General features: G+C 59.6%; 1 protein-coding gene across 1 annotated transcript in view; it reads left to right on the forward strand.

Annotated features, from left to right (window-relative positions):
• The window catches only part of COL16A1 (collagen type XVI alpha 1 chain), a 49,208-nt gene that overhangs the window by 20,045 nt on the left and 11,305 nt on the right, over positions 1-17,858 (forward strand). The window contains exons 39-57 of the mRNA XM_080799904.1: positions 1,457-1,510; positions 1,600-1,626; positions 2,386-2,445; positions 2,634-2,681; positions 2,814-2,867; positions 6,245-6,298; positions 6,523-6,555; positions 8,457-8,573; positions 8,661-8,702; positions 8,797-8,883; positions 9,895-9,939; positions 10,876-10,920; positions 12,709-12,762; positions 13,240-13,293; positions 13,852-13,905; positions 14,876-14,920; positions 15,037-15,090; positions 15,411-15,446; positions 15,807-15,869. Coding sequence (XP_080656030.1) covers positions 1,457-1,510; positions 1,600-1,626; positions 2,386-2,445; positions 2,634-2,681; positions 2,814-2,867; positions 6,245-6,298; positions 6,523-6,555; positions 8,457-8,573; positions 8,661-8,702; positions 8,797-8,883; positions 9,895-9,939; positions 10,876-10,920; positions 12,709-12,762; positions 13,240-13,293; positions 13,852-13,905; positions 14,876-14,920; positions 15,037-15,090; positions 15,411-15,446; positions 15,807-15,869 — 1,026 coding nt within the window. The remainder of the gene's footprint in view (positions 1-1,456; positions 1,511-1,599; positions 1,627-2,385; positions 2,446-2,633; positions 2,682-2,813; positions 2,868-6,244; positions 6,299-6,522; positions 6,556-8,456; positions 8,574-8,660; positions 8,703-8,796; positions 8,884-9,894; positions 9,940-10,875; positions 10,921-12,708; positions 12,763-13,239; positions 13,294-13,851; positions 13,906-14,875; positions 14,921-15,036; positions 15,091-15,410; positions 15,447-15,806; positions 15,870-17,858) is intronic.

The following is a 17,858-nucleotide window of genomic DNA, read 5'->3' on the forward strand; positions in this document are numbered from 1 at the left end:
TTACCCCTACTTCAAACCTTGGGCCTTGGGGGAATCTTCTAACTGAGTGCTGCCCCATCCAACTATCCATAGTGATAGAAATGTTCTATTCTCCTCTGCCCGAGGCACATATGGTCATCAAGCACTTGAACTGTGGCCCGCGTAACTCAGGAGCTAAGCTGTAAATTTCATTTAATTTTAATTAATTTAAATTTAAATAATTACACGTGGCCATTGGCTGCCCAACTGGACAGGCCAGATCTCTCTCGACTCAAAATACTTCCAACCTCATTACCCTCCAAGACCTCTCTTTATGACCGTCCCACCAGCAAGTCCGCTCTTTACTACCGTCCCACCAATGAGTCCCATGCTTTAAAAGATGTGTCTATTGAACAAATTGCAGAGATTAAGTAATAATAAGTATATTTCCACATTTTCATTCATCAAAGACCTATATAATAGTCAGCTTCTGCTTCATACAAATCTACTAGAATTTTACAAGATGGTATAATTCTAGCCTAAATCAAAGAAATGCTACCTTTCAGCCAGCCTGTGCCATGCTGGGTCGTGGGCAAATGTGCTTTTTCTTCTTGGGCTTTTGGTAATGGGGAAAATAGCTCGGCGAAAGATACCTTTTCTATCTTTACGGGTCCCTAGAGAAATTCCAGTTCTGGTTTGGCAATCACTGATAAGAGTCCTGCCAAGGGTGCTTGGAAGCCCAGAGGAGCCCGCACCCTGCCCATGTCCAGGGAGCCCCAGGGGAAAGACAGAGGTTAAAGGCAAAGGTGGTCCTGGTCCTCAAGGAGTTTCGAGTCCCTAGTGTGAAGGTGGCAGAGCCCACAGAAAGGCAGCCTTCCGAATGCCGTCGTTCGGCCTGGCGGACTTCTCCAGACCTCCTTCTCTCAGGCCGAACCCCATCCGGGAGGCTTTCCAGTCTCAGCCCCCCACACAGTCCTAGTTGTGTGACCACAGGCAAGTGACAGCCTTTCAGAGTCTCCAAATCCTTGGTGATAAAATAAGAACAGAAATTTCTACCTCCTGCTAAGTCCTCGGAGATAACCTTTGCGATAGAACGAGTGTCAAGCATGAAAGGGAGGGACGGGGGGGGGGCAGGGGCTTCGGGCCGCCTGGAGCAGAGTGCAGTCGTGCTGGGGGGGGTCTCCTACAAAATTTCTTTAAGCCTGAGTTCCCTCACCAGTCAGACAGAAACATGCCATCCTACAGGACTGGGGTGGGAGAGTGGTCCCACTCAGCATTGTCTGACAGGTGCTTGGCCCAGGGTCTGACACCCAGAAGGCACTCAGGAAATGCCAGTCTTCCTGCTTCCTCCATTCCTTGTCTCCTGTGCCAGAGTCCCCTCCTCGAGGACAGGGGCACTAGGACACAGGCTTCTGCTAGTCCTATCTGCCCTGTGGGTGGGCCGCGCGGCTTGGCTGCCATCCAGGCTCGCCGCTGACCCTGGGCTCTCTCCCCTCAGGGCCCAGATGGGCAGCAAGGACAAACTGGACTTCCCGGAGCCAGAGGGATGCCGGTGAGTGTAGAGTCTCAGAACGGCAGGAAGCTGTGGCATTGTGCCTCCAAACCCCGCCCTGCTCACCTCACTGTTTTTCTTCCCTGCAGGGTGAAAAGGGACCTCAGGGAGAGAAGGTGAGTCCCAAGGCCCTGTGGTCAATACTGTGGGGAAATTAACCACCCCTGGAGCCCAGCCCTCAAGGGAACCTTTATACATGATGGTAGCTCTAGACTGGAGGGCAGAGGCTGAGGAGTCGTCCCGGTCTCCTTGCTACTGCCAGCTCCCTGGTTCTAGGAAGCCGGGGCCCCAAACACTTCTCACTTCACTTGGTTGCTGGCCCAGGGCTCAACCAGGATCCCAGAAGACCCAGAGATCTCTAAGGCCCCGTGGGGGCAGCTGCACTGGCAGATGGGGCCTGAGTCACAGGCCAGGGCAGGCACTCAGCTGGGGAGGACCAGTGGTGAGAGGGCAGAGAGGCGGGGGCCGGGGCCGGGCCAAGGGGAGTGGGAGGGCAATGGCCAAGCGGCAAGTGTCCCAGAGGCAGAGCACCTGTGTAACTGCAGATGCTGAACGCAAACTGACAGCACGAGCAGTAGCACCCGGCCACCGGGGACCTCAGGTCTCCCCGTGTGACAGGAGCTCCGTGTACGTCCATCGCTGCCATCCTCCTGACGGTCTGTGCATTTGGTGTGATCACCCTCGTTTTACAGATAAGGTGACTGAGACTGGAGAGGTTGAAGAGGTTGCCTAAGGGCACAGTCGTCAAGAGGCAGATCCTGGATTTAAACCCGGGCCTCTCCATCCTAGAGCCCGTGCTGCCTCCTAGATCCTGGTTTCCAGAAGGTCCTCTATCCTCACCCCACCCCCACCGACAAAAGCTCTTGTATTTTCAGGGCGAGCCTGGGGAGTGTTCCTGCCCCTCTCGAGGGGACCCCATCTTCTCTGGCATGCCGGTGAGTGGCGCTGAGAGCCCTCCCCCCCAGCCGGGGGAGAGGCCTGGCTTCCTGTGTTGGCTCAACATGCGAGGGCCCCCGCCGCAGGGCTTTGCGCCCCAGCCAGCTGCCTCCCCACGCAGCCCTGCGCTTGGTGTGGACGTTGCCTATAACCTCTCCCTTCTTTTGCGACCCCCACTCCCACCCAGGGTGCTCCGGGACTTTGGATGGGCAGCTCCTGGCAGCCGGGCCCGCAGGTGTGTGTCGCTTGTCTCCTCTGTCTCTCCACTTGTCCGCCAGCGCCCCGTGGCTTGCCCACCCTGATGCTGACACCCCCAGCGGTGGGGCAGAACTTTCTCTGGGGTCTGATGACTTCTCCTCTCCCTCAGGGTCCCCCAGGGGTTCCCGGACCACCTGGCCCTCCTGGAATGCCCGGGCTACAGGTAAAGGGGAAGAAGAGAATGGGAGTCTGGGAGGCAGGGAGCCAGGGTGGCCGTGCTGGGGCTCTGTGCTGGCCTTCACTCAACACTTACGTGTGCCATCCTCACGGGGGTCCCTGCTCCACAGAGCAGCATTAGGGGTGCCCACTGATCCTTTAGGGCAGGCTAGGGACAGTCTCAGACCTTTCTTAAGGAACGCCCTGCTTTATGCTCACCTGGGCACCCTACTGACCCCCAGGCCAAGCTCAGGCCTCGGTCAGCTGTCAGGAACCCAGGATCTGGATCAAACAGTCCCTTACACCGGCCTGGCGTGCCCCTGGTTTGGAGCAGTGTGCCACGTTCATTCACGCGAGGAGGGAGGGAGGAAGAGGAATTAGGGCGTGGGGTCAGAAAGTGGGAGGAGGGCAAGGAAGATGTTGGAGAAGAGTGTTGGAAAGAATCCAGACTTAGAGGAAATGAGTGAGTAAGCCCATGAGGGAGAGCATTCCTGACAGCGAAAGCGGCAGGTGCAAAGGTTCGGGGGCGGGACTGTGCCTGACAGTTGGGGGAATAGCAGGGAGGCCGCTGACAGTGAGGGGAGAGCAGTGGGAGTGGAGATCCGTGTGGCACTCTGCTGAGAGAGCGCACTCCAGAGCCTGTCCGTCAGCCTGACTTTGAATCCCAGCCCTGCCAGGTGCTAGCGGTGCGATGCCCGGCAAGTTACCTACCCTCTCTGTGTCTCAGTTCCTTCATCTGTTAAGTGGAGATCATTACAGCACGGACCTCATGGGGCTTTTGTGAATTTTAAACAAGTTAAGGCATGCAAGATGGGTAGAACCACGCCTGGTACACAGTAAACGGTTAGACGGCATTAGCCGACATAAGGCCGGTGCCCGTGATTATTTTATATCCGTTCCCTCATTCGCTGGAGTCTCACGTCAACTCTGGTAGGCAGATGGCATTCTTCCTAAGTCTCAGCTGGGCGAACGGGCTCCGAGGGGTGAAGTATCTTGTCTGAGGTCATCCGGCTCAGAATTGGCAGCGCTGGACTGGGCTTCCCCAGCGCCCAGCATTTTCTCTTCCCTGACGCTGCCCTGCGGGACAGCTCCCCAGCGGCTTGCACGCCAGGCGCCATTCTCTGAAGGTCCCAGGAGGGACAGACAGTGGCTTCTGCATGTCTGGCTCCCAGCGCCCGAAGAAGCAGAGCAGAATCCCATGGGAGCTTTTCACAAACTACTCCCTCCTTCCCCCCACCCCGGAGATTTGCCACATTTCCCCCCCGCTGCCACCCCCGGGGTGAGAATCTGTTCTGGTGAGTCCCCACGGCTGATGGGAGTCTCTGCCGGGATCCAATTCTCTCTGTCTCATCAAGAGCTCGGAACAAGAGCCAACTCTCCGTTCCCCCACGGGCCAACTGCACATTTACCAAGTGTCCCCGCCCCCTGCTGCACCACCAGGAAGCAGGAATCTGTCTGTGGGGGTCTTGCAGTTTGCTTGGGGAAGCATGAGAGTCATTTCAAAGTGACCCATTAACACGCTGATGGAGTGTGAACCCTGCCAAGACATGCTGAGGGAACAAGGCAGAAAAGAGTGACTGCGGAGTCTGATCCCAGGCACCGGAGTCCTCGCCCAGCGCCAGTGCGGGAGACCAAGCCAAGGCTGCCACTAACAGGCACCTGCCCCATATCAGGCAAGATACAGTTCTTCCTCGCCAGGTCTGCCCTGCAGTCCTTCCAAGGAAGGGAGGGCCTGGCAGCTCCCCCCATCTTCAGGCTCAGAAACGGGCCCAGAGATAGACAGCGTTTATTTGCCTAAGGAATGAAATCTCCTGTCATCCCCCATCCATGCCCCAGAAGGGGAAACTGAGGCAGGGAGGCCGAGCCACGTGCTTGAGGCTATACAGTTAGCAGCCAGTGAGTGGGTAGCTCTTGGCTTCCAGGGTAGAACAACAGGTGGGACCTCTAGTTCCAAGAAGGCAGGGAAAGAAAATCACCAAGTATCGGGCTTGAAGTCACACACACAGGCAATGGCAAGTGGAGCGGGGCAGGGGCATCTTTAGGTGCATAAGGATAACAACCAGGTTCAAGGCGTTTTCCAGGCGCCGGGCACTGTCCTGGGCACATTATCCCATGAACTCACTCGGGCTGCAGTAGGGCTGGCACAGGAGCTTGCGGGAGGGAGGCTGCCCTGGGCCTTGGTAGAGCCTGGCCTGGAACGGGAGGGCTGGGGGGTTTGGGGGGGAGGGGGATGGGGAGGTGGCCGTGTTCTGTCGCTGGGAGCTGGAACTTGAAGGGAGGCCAGATCTCAGAAGGGACCAAGGAAGAGCAGGGTGTGCAGCGGTGCGTTCCCTCGTTCCCTCGAGTGTCTTTAATGCATGCTTCCTCTGTGTCATTGAGAAGGGAACACACTCCTGGCCCCCCATGGTGGGTATTTAATATGCAAATATGCACCGTGAGCCTGAGTCTAGGTGGCAAACAGGTCACGCAGCTCCTCATCACCGCCCTGCTCTCCTTTATGCCTCGCCATAGAGGATCGCTGTTTCACAGATAAGGAAACTGAGGCACAGAGATTTTTTTCCCCCAGTAAGCTGCTGGAGGTTACCCAGGTAGCTGGAGTTCACACCTGCCTAGGTCTGGCCCCCAAGCCTCCACCTGGCTACGTACACGAGTGTTGTGGGGAACGTCTTTGGAGGAGGGTGCTGGAATCCTGGTTAAGAGAGGGTTTGGAGCAGGTGGTCCTGACTCTGAATCTCACCCCTGCACTTTGCTCATCTTGTGACCTCGGGCAAGTTACTTCGCATCTCAGAATTCTTCTTTGCCGTCTTCTTCTTTTTGAGATTTTATTTATTTATTTGACAGGGAGAAAGGGAACACAAGCAGGGCGAGTGGGAGAGGAAGAAGCAGGCTCCCCACAGAGCAGGGAGCCCGATGCGGGACTCCATCCCAGGACCCTGGGATCATGACCTGAGCCAAAGGCAGATGCTTAACGACTGAACCCCCCGGGCGCCCCCTCTCAGAATTCTTTGTTCCAGCTTTAAGTTGGGTGGGATACCGCCTAGCTCACCAAGAGCTCTGTGATTCAGCGAGATCAGATAGGAAATGGACACAGCACAGAAAGGATCGTATTTACTATGTGGAAGCCTCTTTGCCTGGTTTCTGACGTTCCTCTAACATGTAGGAAAAACTTCCTGTTGGACTGCTCCTGGGGGTCCCCCTTCTGGGCCTCCTCCACGTTCCCCACAAACGGTCTGGAGATTCTGAGCTAAGCACGGATGCCAGCCTTGCATCCACCGGGCTCTCAGCGCTGCAGGAAGGGAAGGGGCAAGGGGCTGGTGGGCATGAAGCAGGGCGGCCTTCAGGCTCAAGAGGAGTCCACTCACTTGTGTCTCTTCTTGGCTACAGGGAGTGCCTGGAAACACCGGTTTGCCTGGACAGCCCGGGCTAACTGCAGAACTGGTAGGTACCAGCCAGGGTCCCCATGCAGCCCCCTCCCTGCCCTTCCCAGGACGGAGCTGGCCATGCCAGCCCCCTTAGCTGCAGCACCGGCCCTCGTTCCTCCCTCCTTCGAGGCAGGGAGAAGCCAGGGTGGCATGTGTCTTCCTGAGACCCCACCTGATCCCGTAAGTCTCCGTCCCCTTTACCACCCACCTGCCTGAGCCCTCCTGTCTTGTCTCCTGCAGGGCTCCTTACCAATTGAACAGCACCTCCTTAAGGTAAGAGGGTAAGAGGGGAGGAGGAATGGGCAGAGTGGTCTCCTAAGGGGATCGTTGCAGGAAGTGCTCAGCATCACACAGGGAGAGCAGGGGGAATGTCCGTTCTCCAAGCAGCTGTCTCAGAGGGCCTAGCACGGTGCCTGGCGCGTAACAGCGCCTCAGTCTTCCTTGCTGAATGAGTGTTTGGAGGAATCCTGCCAAGGTAGCCCCATGGTGGATGTTGTGGGCAGTTCCTGCCCCAAAGCCTGCCCACAGGAGCCACCAATGAGGCCCTGTACCACCCTGGTCCCACCAAGGCAGGCTTCCAGCAGCTTCTAGAGCAGGGCGGGAGGGCCAGAGTAGAGTTGTGGGGTCATCCGGCAGGGAGATGTGGAGGTTACTTATGTTCTTGGACGGGACTGGTTTGGGAGCCTGGAAGAAGGACAGATTGACCAGAGGACCATCCGGAAAGAATCCAGGGAGGAAACAGGATTTCAGGAGCAGTTCTGGTGGTACAGGAGAGGGGATCTGAAGTCCTGGTGGGGTCGGCCCGTGCCAGCGCTGCCAATGGCGTCAAGACCACCCTGAGGGCTCTGGCCTGGTCTGGCCTCCCAACCTGGGCACCAAGGGTGACATGGACTTCCCTTGCTCCGTCACCTCTGGAGACAAGACCTGGATCCTCCTCTCCTCCAGCTCAGCATCCTCTGGGGTCCCTCCAGAGGCCCCCTGTCCTGGCCACCCCCTTCTAGTACCAGCTGGCCAGTACCCTGGACCTCCCACTTCCCCCGTGGGTCCTGGTCAGGCCAGAGCATGGGCACTGCCTTCCCTGTCCCCACTCTGGACAGTAGATGTCTCCAGAAGAAGCTTGTAATTGGGTTCACCTTCTGACAGCAGCTACAGGTTGGATCACGTGAAGTGTGACAAGAAAACCCCAGTTCTTCTCCCTGAGGCTCCTGGCAAGCCGGGGATCCCCCAAGTCCTGCCCCTGGGCACGGGATCGCATTACCCCAAATGCAGGATTTGGCATGTTTCTCTGTCCCATGTCATCTGAATGGCCTTGTGGAGGACCCCAAACTGGAACGGAGCGTGGTCTGGGCGAGGGGTCAGATGGCACCCCAGAGGAAGCCTGGGCCTGAGGATCGAGTGCCAGCTCTGGCCTCAGCAGAGCAGGGTCCAGCACCAGCCCCCCCTTACCAGAGACGAGTCGCACTGTGTCTCTGAGCATCAGCTTTCTCATCTCCAGAACACTTATAAGATTACCCGCCTCATTGCACTGTCGGGAGTGAATGCGATCACGGGCAAAGGTCTATTACAGTGGCCGGCATCATGGGTGCTGAGCCCATGCCAACCATTATCCCCAGGCTGGGCAATGAGCAGTGAACGTGGAGCGGGAGCTCCTGCCCAGGGGCCCAGGGACACCCCGCCATGGATGGGCAAACTGGGGAGCCCGTGACAGTCAGCAGCCGCCGGGACAGGAGGGCAAGCCCCATCCCAGAGGGTGTCTGCAAAAGGCCTGGCTCGGCCTGCGGCTGCCCCGTTGCTCCCTTGGGCAGAGAAGCGGGTGTGCGGGAGCTGGCCTTCCCAGCCCGAATCCTGGTGGCGTGTCCTCACAGCGGGGGCCGGTTGCAGGAACAGCCGGGACAGATGGTCCCTCCGCAGGCCCCTCCGCCTCCTCCCACACGCCTGTCTGGAAAGTGGCTTTGGCTTGGCCCCACAGAGCTGCTTCCTGGAGGCAACTCAAAGCCAGCGTTGGGATCGGGTCCCCTGAGGATGGAGCAAAGCTGCTGCAGGGATGTGGCTGGGGAGAGAGAGAATGTGGGCGGGCAGGGTGCCCTGGCTGAGTTTGGGGTGGGGTTCCCCCATTCGGCACCCCCTGGCCTTCTGGGACCCATGCCCCGCTGCCCTCTCCTCTCTCTGGTCAGAGCATCTGCGGGGACTGTGTCCAGGGGCAAACAGCCCACCCCGTGGCGCTCCTGGAAAAAGGAGAGAAGGGAGACCAAGGTATCCCCGGCGTGCCAGGCCTGGACAGCTGTGCCCGGGTAGGAGGCTGGGCTGTGGGGTGGCCTGGGGCGGGGAGAGCGCCCGGCTGCCTCTCCTGACGGAGGGCCTTCTGTTGTCCCCCCCAGTGCTTTGCAGAGCGGGAACGCCCAAGAGCTGAGGAGGCCCGGGTGAGTGGATCCGTGCCTGGTCCTCCTCGCCTGTGCCCCGGGCCCCACAGGGAGGGCCCCGGCTGCTCAGTTCACCCTCCCCGTCCCACTCCAGGGAGACAACGGTGAGGGGGATCTAGACTGTGCTGGGAGCCCTGGGCTGCCCGGTCCTCCAGGACTGCCCGGCCAGAGAGGAGAAGAGGTAAGACCAGTCCCATGCCTCGTCCGGGCAGGGCACCAAGGGGGCTGCTGTCTCTATGCAAGCAGCCCTCCGTTCCCCGGGGGCAATTTCGTTCCTGCCAAACTTCCTCCTGGGCCCTCTGGGGGCTCCCTGTCTCTTGAGAGCCCTTCGGGGGCCTCCAAGTCTCAGGTCACCTGGCACCTCTCATGGCTCAGCGTCCCTCACTCCGCTGGTACCCAGGCTGCTCTCGGCCCAGGGGACGCCCTCCTGCCCCCCCAAGCTGCTTCCTCTGCCCGCAGCTCTTCTCTGGGGCTCACTCCTTCCCCCCTTCCACCCTTTGCCCAGAGATCACCTTCTCAGGGAGACCCTCCCTGACTTCTCGGAAACTGACCTTCCCCAACACCACCCTTAGAACCCCTGATCCCCTCCACGCAGTGCACATGCCCCCTCTGAAGACCATGCATTTCATTCATCGAAGAACATTCCACATACATCCACTGGGCACCACGTGCCGGCCCGGGTGTGTTTGTTACTGCCCCCCTCTCCCCTGGAACATCACTCCACACGGCAGGGATTTTTTTTTTTTTTTAAAGATTTTACTTATTTACTTGACAGACAGAGATCACAAGTAGGCAGAGAGGCAGGCAGAGAGAGAAGGAGAGAAGCAGGTTCCCTGCAGAGCAGTGAGCCCAATGCAGGGCTCGATCGCAGGACCCTGGGGTCATGACCTGAGCCGAAGGCAGAGGCTTTAACCCACTGAGCCACCCAGGCGCCTCCATGGCAGGGATTTTTATGTTTGGTTTATGGCTCTGTCCCCAGCACCTGGACTAGTGCCTGGGGCATAATAGCTGCTCAATAAATGTTTGTTGGATGATTGAATGAACTGAACGAAAGATTTAACATCAGCTAAAATGGCCCTGCTTTGCCATCCACCACCCTCTGTGGGTGCTGGTGGCGGCGAGCTGGGAGGGAGGCCACAGAGACTCTGGGGCTCTGTGGAGCCTAAGCTGCTTCCTCCGTTTCCCTCTGCAGGGTCCGCCTGGCATGAGGGGCTCCCCGGGTCCTCCAGGCCCTATTGTAAGTACCTGTGCTTTCCTGGCCCACTTGAGAAGCTCTTGAAGGGGTCATAATGCCCAGACTCCATTCTGCTGCCTTGTATCCAGGAAGCTGGACAGGGCAGAAGGAGGGAAATCCTACTGCCCGCCCCTGTCCCTCATCAGAGCATCTGTGGGGACCGTGGACTCCCACTACCCCACCCAAGCCCCTGGTACTGGTCTGCTTCGTCCCACTCTGTTGGGAGTCCTGCTTCGGGGAGGCCCTCCAGGGCACACCCTGGTCTCCCCATCCCCAGCCCTACGGTGTCCTGCACGGGGGACCCAGGATGCCCCAGCGGGAGGGCCTGCGCTTCTGGCTCGTGGTCCCAGCTGCCAGGAATGTGTGTGGCACCCTGACCAGATCTCTTCACGCCTCCATGCCACCAGTCGCTACGGGGGCCAGGGGTTAGGATGAAACAGCCCTGCGTCGCTCTGTAGGGCCATCTCTGGGCCGCGTCTACAAAGGCCAGGCCAGGGATGTCTGCCCTGGAGTCCTTCGTGGCCTTGCTATGGCAGGAAACTAGAAGTAACCAGGAAAGACTGGAAGAACTAAAATGCTTTCCTTGGAGAAGAGGTGGCTGGTGGGAGCCACCTTAGGAGCAGGGAGCCACCCAGCTGGAGGTGTCTGGAGGTCAGGTAGCAGGCAGAACGGGCTGGCATCCAGATGAGCAAGGGCATCCAGCTGGACTCGGGAGGACTGGGCCAGGGCCCTTGACTCTGGGGGCTGTTTCTCATCTCCGCTGATGGCGGAGCCATTCTTCCCGGAGCCAAGGGGGAGGGGCAGGTGTCTTCAATGAGTCTCTTTTCCAGCCGCCTTGGAAATATTCCTGTGACCTCCTCTTCCCCCTGACCCTCTGCCCCAGACGATGCCCAGGGTTACTATGCGTATGAGTTGTGACCTGCCTGTTTCTCCCACCAGGGCCCCCCAGGTTTTCCTGGTGCTGTTGGCTCCCCCGGATTGCCTGTAAGAACCTAGCATTGCTTGACCTCCCCTCCCCCCCCCCGACCAGCCAGGTCTCTGTGGCGTTTGCTTGTCTCCCTCCTTGTGGAACCCTCGCCCCCCCTCCTCCATGTTTGTCTTTGTCCCCCTGCAGGCACATAACGACACGGGTTCCCTGCGGCCCCAGCGGCTTGGACATCTTCCCAAGTCTCTGACTTCCTTCCCTTCTCCCTTCTCCCTCTGCTCCTGCTTCTTTCATCTTCTCTCTCCCCACCCCACCGAAGAGCTCCTTTCTCTCTCCCCTAATGCCACGTCACTCCTCGCCAAACCTCACCCACTGCACCCCCAACCCCCCACCCCGCCTTGGAGCTGTTTTACCTTCTTATTTGAAGCTGGTGCCTCCAGGGGCCTCTTGGTGCCTCCCTTCTCACTTCTGCCTCCTGCTTCTCCCACCTTGGCTGTTGACTGAAGATTTGCTGGAAGTAGTTCTTGGGGCCCTGCCAGGCACCTGGCACAGAGCCCGGCAGAGATGCCAAAGCTTCAGGGCCCCACATTGCGGGCTGGCACAGGTTGCTGCCCCAGTGCTTGGCAGGGCCGTCCCGAGGCACCCCAGGGATCCGAAGGTAGCCACGCTCGCTCCTTTCCCATCGTCCTAGAGGAACCCCGCAGCTTCCTCCTCCGCCTCTCCTCTTCCTCGGCTCCGGGCCCCGTCTGCTGCCCCGAGGCTGGGTGTGTGATGCCAGCCAGCGGGGTTCCTGGGTGTCACGGGGCCCGGCGCCTGGGTGCCGGGCGCCGTGGCCTGCTTCTTCCGCCAGGTGTCGTTAATTGCTCTGCCTTCGTCGTCATCGTCGTCACAAGTGTGTTTAAATCATCCCTGTCCTCACTGTTGCTCCCTCCCGGGTCACGGAAACTAACCTCGTTTGTCAGATTTGGTGTTCCTGGGGCCTGGTTCCGCTCCTCCCAGGCCTGGCGATGGAGGCTCGGGGAGCAGGGCCCCTCCTTGCCGCAGCTCCATCTGTCCCCACGTCCTCATCCTGGCCGGACCTTGTCTGTTTCTGCTTGCTTGGGTGAAGGGGCCATCTGTCCGTCTAGCCATCTGTCTTGTGTTGTGGAAAGGTTTGGGCACCGTCTCTTGAGGGCACGAGGGAGAAGGGGCAGACCCAGCCCCTTAATGCTGTGGCAGATCCACAAGGGTCAGGGTGAGGACTTCGGGATGGGGGTTCCGGCTTCGATTGAAAGTCCTCTCCCTTTCCACCCCACAAAGTGACAGGGACGGCTCCGGAGGGAGCAGTCTGCCCGAGTCTCTCCCCTGCATCCCTAAAAGGAGGTGGTTTGGGGCTAGGAGTGGGGGCGGGTACAGGTAAGTGTTGGCTCTCCAGCGACACATTTTGGTGGAGGAACATCATTGTAGGGATTCCGCTCTTCACAGTTGTCCCCCAGGGGAGCACATACGTGTCAGACTCCTGAAGGTACAGCCCCGCCACTTACCGAAGTAGGGCACACCAGTGACTGTCACCCGCCTGAGAGGCACCCTCTGAGGGTCCCCTACCTGGAGGGGGGCATATCTTCGTAGTTACCTGCCTTGGGGGCATGCTCTCGAGAGGTGCCCTGATGTGGGACTCTAAACCTCTCACAGTTACCCTTCTGGGGTATAACCCATGGTCACCTTGCTGGGGACCCTAAGTGGGGGGCAATCAGCAATGCCCAACTCTGCCTGGACGGGGCACAGAAGGCTGCAGGGCAGGCAGAAGGAGCTGGGGGCTGGGTGGGGACAGTCCTCCCCTGCAGGTTCTCATGATTTTTCTCTCCAAGGGTCTTCAAGGAGAACGAGGTCTCAGGGGCCCGACAGGAGAGAAGGGGGAACCGGTAAGAGGGGGCCAGCAGGGGAAGGCGATGGATGAGGTGTCCTGGGGAGGCAAAGGTGGGGCCCCCAAGGATGGCTGCTAAGTGGAAGATGGGAAGGGGACTCCTTTTACAATTCGCTGCCCCTGGTCCCTCAGATCGGGGATTTCACACCCCCTTTGGATCAAAGGAGTCTCATCTCCGTGAGCCCTGACCCCCTGGAAGGAGCAAACGGCCTGACTCCCACCCCGGGCTCAGCTCCCAGGGTCCTGGCTGGGCTGGCACTTGTCACCCAGCCCCAGGCTCATGGTGGTGGTCTCCGTCAGAGGAACCTGGGCCTCTGGGAGCTGGCCCAAGGTGCTGGCTGTCCTGGGATGGGCGTGGGCTTGCTCAGTTGGCAGCTCGGACATCCTGGCTACTGCTACTCTTTTTGCCCAAGGTAGGGGGGAAACAGAAATGTTGGGGGGGGGGCTGATCCATAATGCCTCTCTTTCTTTGTAGGGTCCTCCAGGGCAACCTGGTTACCCAGGTGCCATGGGCCCCCCAGGACTGCCCGTGAGTAAGGGGATGCTGGCTCTGGGGGTAGCAGAGCCTGGTGGTGGGGGTGAGGAGAGGGCCAGGCTGCTGCATCCCCCAGGAGGCTCCCTCCCTTCTAAGCATTTTAGCCTGTGCTTCTGCCAGGCGTCTGTCCGTCCGTCTGTCTGTGCAGGGCTCCCCAAAGCTGCTGTGGCAGGGCAGCGCGGCCCTGTCGTTCCACTTGGGAGGTTGACTCTGGCCACTGCACCCGAGGGCCAGACTCTCCGAGCACCCAGACCCCAGAACTGAGCTCTGACGCCTGGAGTCGGTGGGGGGGTGGGTAGGAGAGGCAGGGAGACTCTGGGAAACCTACCCCCTACCCAGGGCTGGAGGCTGCTGGGTTGGTGTGTCCCCGTGTTCCCTGGAGGGGGCCATGGCAGCCGGTGGGGAGCAGCCCCCCCTCCTCCCCCAGCCGTCGTCCTTGGTGCCATCTGCCTGGAAGTGCCAGCCTTTGCCAGCTGCAGTCTCCACCCCTCGTATTAGCACCGTGAGGTGGGCCACGGGGCTAATTCAGCTCTCTCTCTCCTCGCTTGTCAGGGCATCAAGGGGGAGCGGGGCTATGTCGGGCCCCCAGGAGAGAAGGGAGAATCGGTGAGTCTGAGTTGCTGCTGCTGCTCCGCTGTCCCTGCCCCGCCTCCACTGCCACCAGGACCTTCCCAGCAGCCTGTGAAGGGAGGGACCTGCCTGCCCCCTGCTTCCCTGCCCCCTGAGTCACTCCAGCTGTAGCACAGGCTGAGCGGGAGACGGAGGGGAGGCTAAAAGGAGGATCCCAGCAGGTTTCTTGGAGATGGGCTGGCCAGGGCTGCCAAGGGGCAGGGGGCCTGGAGGCAGCCGGCAGGAGAGCCTCCTCCTCCCCTGCAAAGGTGGGCGGGCCAGCAGGGCAAGCTGGGGACCCCAGACCCTGCGTGGCACCCGGTGTGACCCCACAAGCCCAGAGCCCCACTTCTGCTGAGTGCAGAGACAGGGGCTGTTTTCAGGGGAGGACGTCACATCAGTGAGGTTCTCCCTGAGTCTCAGGAGGTGATGGGGCTCACCCAGCAAGGTGAGTGAGTTAGGGCAGAGGCTGGACTCCCACCCGAGTCCGTCTGTGACCAACACGCCAAGCCTTAGCCTTACCTTCCCCTCTCATGTCAGTGAGGCCCAGGTGGGATGTAGTGGACCCCGTGGGCATTTATCCAATAACAGACATTCCTCAGGGGCCTTCTGGGTGCCAGGCTGTTCAGGGGGTGCCACAGTGAACAAAACAGGCACCTGTGTGACCCTTGACTTTAGGAGCTTTGGAGCAAGAGAGGGTTAGAATAAGAGCTATGTTGGAGAAGAAGAGAGGGCAGCCAGTTGCTGGCTGGACTGAAGTGAGCCAGGAGGTGGCAGGACTAGTTAAGACCCTAGTTCAATAGTTCAGGCTAAGAGAAGGGAAGCTGGAGCAAACCAGGGGGAGGAGTCCTGCCGGCTTAGTCTCCCACCACGTCCACATCTATTTCTGCCCCTGTTGCCTGCCCCGTCTCCTGATTTACCACCTCCCCCAGTCCAAGTGGCTGATTCTGCTCCTTCGTGTCCCCAGGGCCCACCAGGATCTGAAGGCCTCCCAGGTCCCCCAGGTCCAGCGGTGAGTGAAGGAGGAGACAGGGGACGGTGGACATGGAGACTCCTGGTCCCCGTCCAGCCCTGGGGTCTAAGGGAAGAATGACTAGGTTCCAGCTGCCTTGTTGTCTCTGGTGACAGGGTCCCCGAGGAGAACGAGGACCCCAAGGGAACTCGGGAGAGAAGGGTGACCAGGTGAGTGACCAGAGGACCAGGTTGGCAGTCCTGACCGTGGGGGAGGCCTGGGGGCATGGGCACAGGGAAGGGGCTGGGTCCTCTCCCTGGTGGTCACCCTCACATGTGGAGGGGTGACCGGCTCTAGCCTCCAGCTCTCACCTGTCCTTGAGTTGTCACCTCCCAGCTCGAGACTGGAGCTTCACCTGCTGCCGCTCTTGGGCAGAGTGGAGGACGGCCCCGTGGCTCGAGGCAGCCTCATGGTGTCACTCTTTCCATTCGGGCTGCCAGGACTGGGAGAGTGGGCGGCACCGCAAACTGTCCCTTGCTTCTTCTCCTAGGGATTTCAAGGCCAGCCAGGCTTTCCCGGCCCACCGGTGAGTGAAGCCACAAAGCCAGCCCTGTCTCTGTGATCTTATTTGGGAAGAGCGGGCCTGACCAGGCCAGGCTGGGCTCGGATGGGCCCGGGGAAGGGAGGGAAGATGCATGGGAGGAACGGCCTGGGTGGCCAGGCCTGACTCCAGGAGCTAGGACCTGGAGGGCAGAGCCTCCTGGGTGGGCCCTGGAGCAGCAGGCCAGCCAGCAGTAACGCTCTGAGGCGATGTTTCTAGGAAGTCCGAATGTGTCAGAATGCGTCGTCGTATTAACCATAGTGAAGCAGACCCAGGAGAAAGAAGGAAGGGGAGGTCCCCCCTCCAGCCCCACCCTCATTCCCGCCTGCCCCTTTGTTGACACAGGGTCCCCCTGGATTCCCAGGCAAAGCTGGAGCACCCGGCCCACCTGGGCCCCAAGCGGAGAAGGTGAGCGGGACCCCAGGTCGGCCACAGCCACGGATCTGAGCCCTGCAGGTCCCACACCCAGTCCCACCCTGACTATCGGGCCTTTGGAAAATCAAGGACTGGCTCGGTTATGTCAGGGATGGGGAGGGAGACCTCCAGCATAGCTGCGGCCTGGGCCCAGGGTGCCTGCTGGGAGCAGGGGGCGGGCAGGAGACAGAGGGGTGTATGAGAGGAGGTGACCGCAGCACCTGGGCTGGATTCATCTCCTGAGGGGAGGAGGGAAGCACATCCAGACTGTGAACCCGAACCCCGAGTTCCGGAGCCCCGAAGCCAGCACCAGTCTGGCTGTTCTGTCAGACCTTCCGGGTCTGATAACAGCAGGAGCAGAACATGGGCAGACAGTCCCGCAGGGCCCACAGAAGGCAGGCAAGGCCTGGGAGCTGGTGACAAGGGTTGGAAGGAGTGGCAGCCTGGGGAGTCCCCCAACATCGGCTGCCTCCGGTCTTGACTTGATAGTTGGAGACTAGCTCGGCTTTGGTCTGGGGGTTGACATCTCTGTCTCAGCCCAACCTCTGGGCTCCCCAGATGTGATGGTGAGGGGAGTATAATGAGGCCCCAAATTGACCTCTAAGCTTGGGGTGGGGGGCTTCTGACCCAAAGGGAGAGGCAGGAGGCCTGCAACCTGGGTTGGAGCCTCTTTCCTCTGAAAACACACGGAGTACAACGGTCAGAGCTAGAAGGCATTTATACAAGGGCCACCTGGGTCTAACTTTTCACTGCGAGGCAATGACGCCCAGAGAGGCTGAGGGCATCGCAGAGGCACACAGCAAAACAGCAACAGAACTGAGACTTCCTCCTAGCCCAGGAGAGCCCCTGGGCACCTCCCTGCCTCCCCAGAGCCAGCACTTATCAGCCATGGTTGAGGCAGTGGTGGGTGCCACTGCCCTTCTCTTCTTTGTGGAGGACGCGGGTGGCAGCCCCGCCAGAGCCCTCTGCGCTGGCTCTGTACCCCAGTGCTGCCTGCTCTCCTTAGGCTGGTCACTGCTGAGAGTCCCAAACCTCTGGCCAGGGGTTCTTAGTCTCTACTCCCTGTGGGACTGACATTTTTCTGGGGCTGTGCTGACCCCTCCTGGTAGCTGATGGCATTGCAATGCCACCCCAGGGCTCTCCTCCCCACCCCCCCATGGAAGGGGGTCTCTAGCGGGGATCATTTTCCTCTTGGTTGGGTTCACAGCCATGGCTCCATGGCAGTGCCATTCTCTTTGCACTAGGGTACGCGGCAGCCCGGCACATGAAGCTGTCCTCCCACCCCCCGTAAACATTCTAGCTCAAGCATTGATTCCCACCATTCCCCTGCCTTGGACAGTCAGTGGCTCCCCAGTGCCTGTAACAGTGGTTCCAGACTTTGTTTTGCAATCCCTGCGCCCTTTCACCACACAAAAGCTCACATGAACCCTCAGTGTTTAAAACAGAAATGAGTGGAGCTGCTCTGGCTAAGGCAGGGGCAGGGGTCTTGGGTCCCACTGTCTGGGCTCCCACTTCAGGCACCCATCTCTGACACTCCTCCAGGAGCCCCCATGGCTCTGAGAAGCAGAAAAGCACTGGTCGGTCAGACAGAGTCTAGCACTGGGTTCAGGGCCCTCCCCCACCTCCAGCCTTCTTCCTACCCCACCCCTCCGCACCCCACCCCACCCCACCCCACCCCTCCCACGGGTTCCCCCGACACCCTGGCTAGGCTAGACTTGAGCTTCTTGAGGACAGGGGCCACACTTTTTTCATCTGGAAGGATCAACAGCTGTATAACGCTTGGCACTTTGTTGGGACCGAAGTGAACTGAATGTATGCCTTCAGCTGGCACTCATTGCTGAGCACTTCCTGTGCCAGTCCCTGAGTCAACCCTGAAGAAGATGTTAGACCGAATAGGCTGTGTCCCCTCCTCATAGAACAGGGTGGGAAGGGGGATGCTTTGCAGATGAAGACAGATTCTCTTGGGGGAGTGGTGGGCAAGAT

This window comes from Martes martes (assembly GCF_963455335.1).
Source record: "Martes martes genome assembly, chromosome: 4".
In the NCBI taxonomy this organism is placed as follows: domain Eukaryota; kingdom Metazoa; phylum Chordata; class Mammalia; order Carnivora; family Mustelidae; genus Martes; species Martes martes.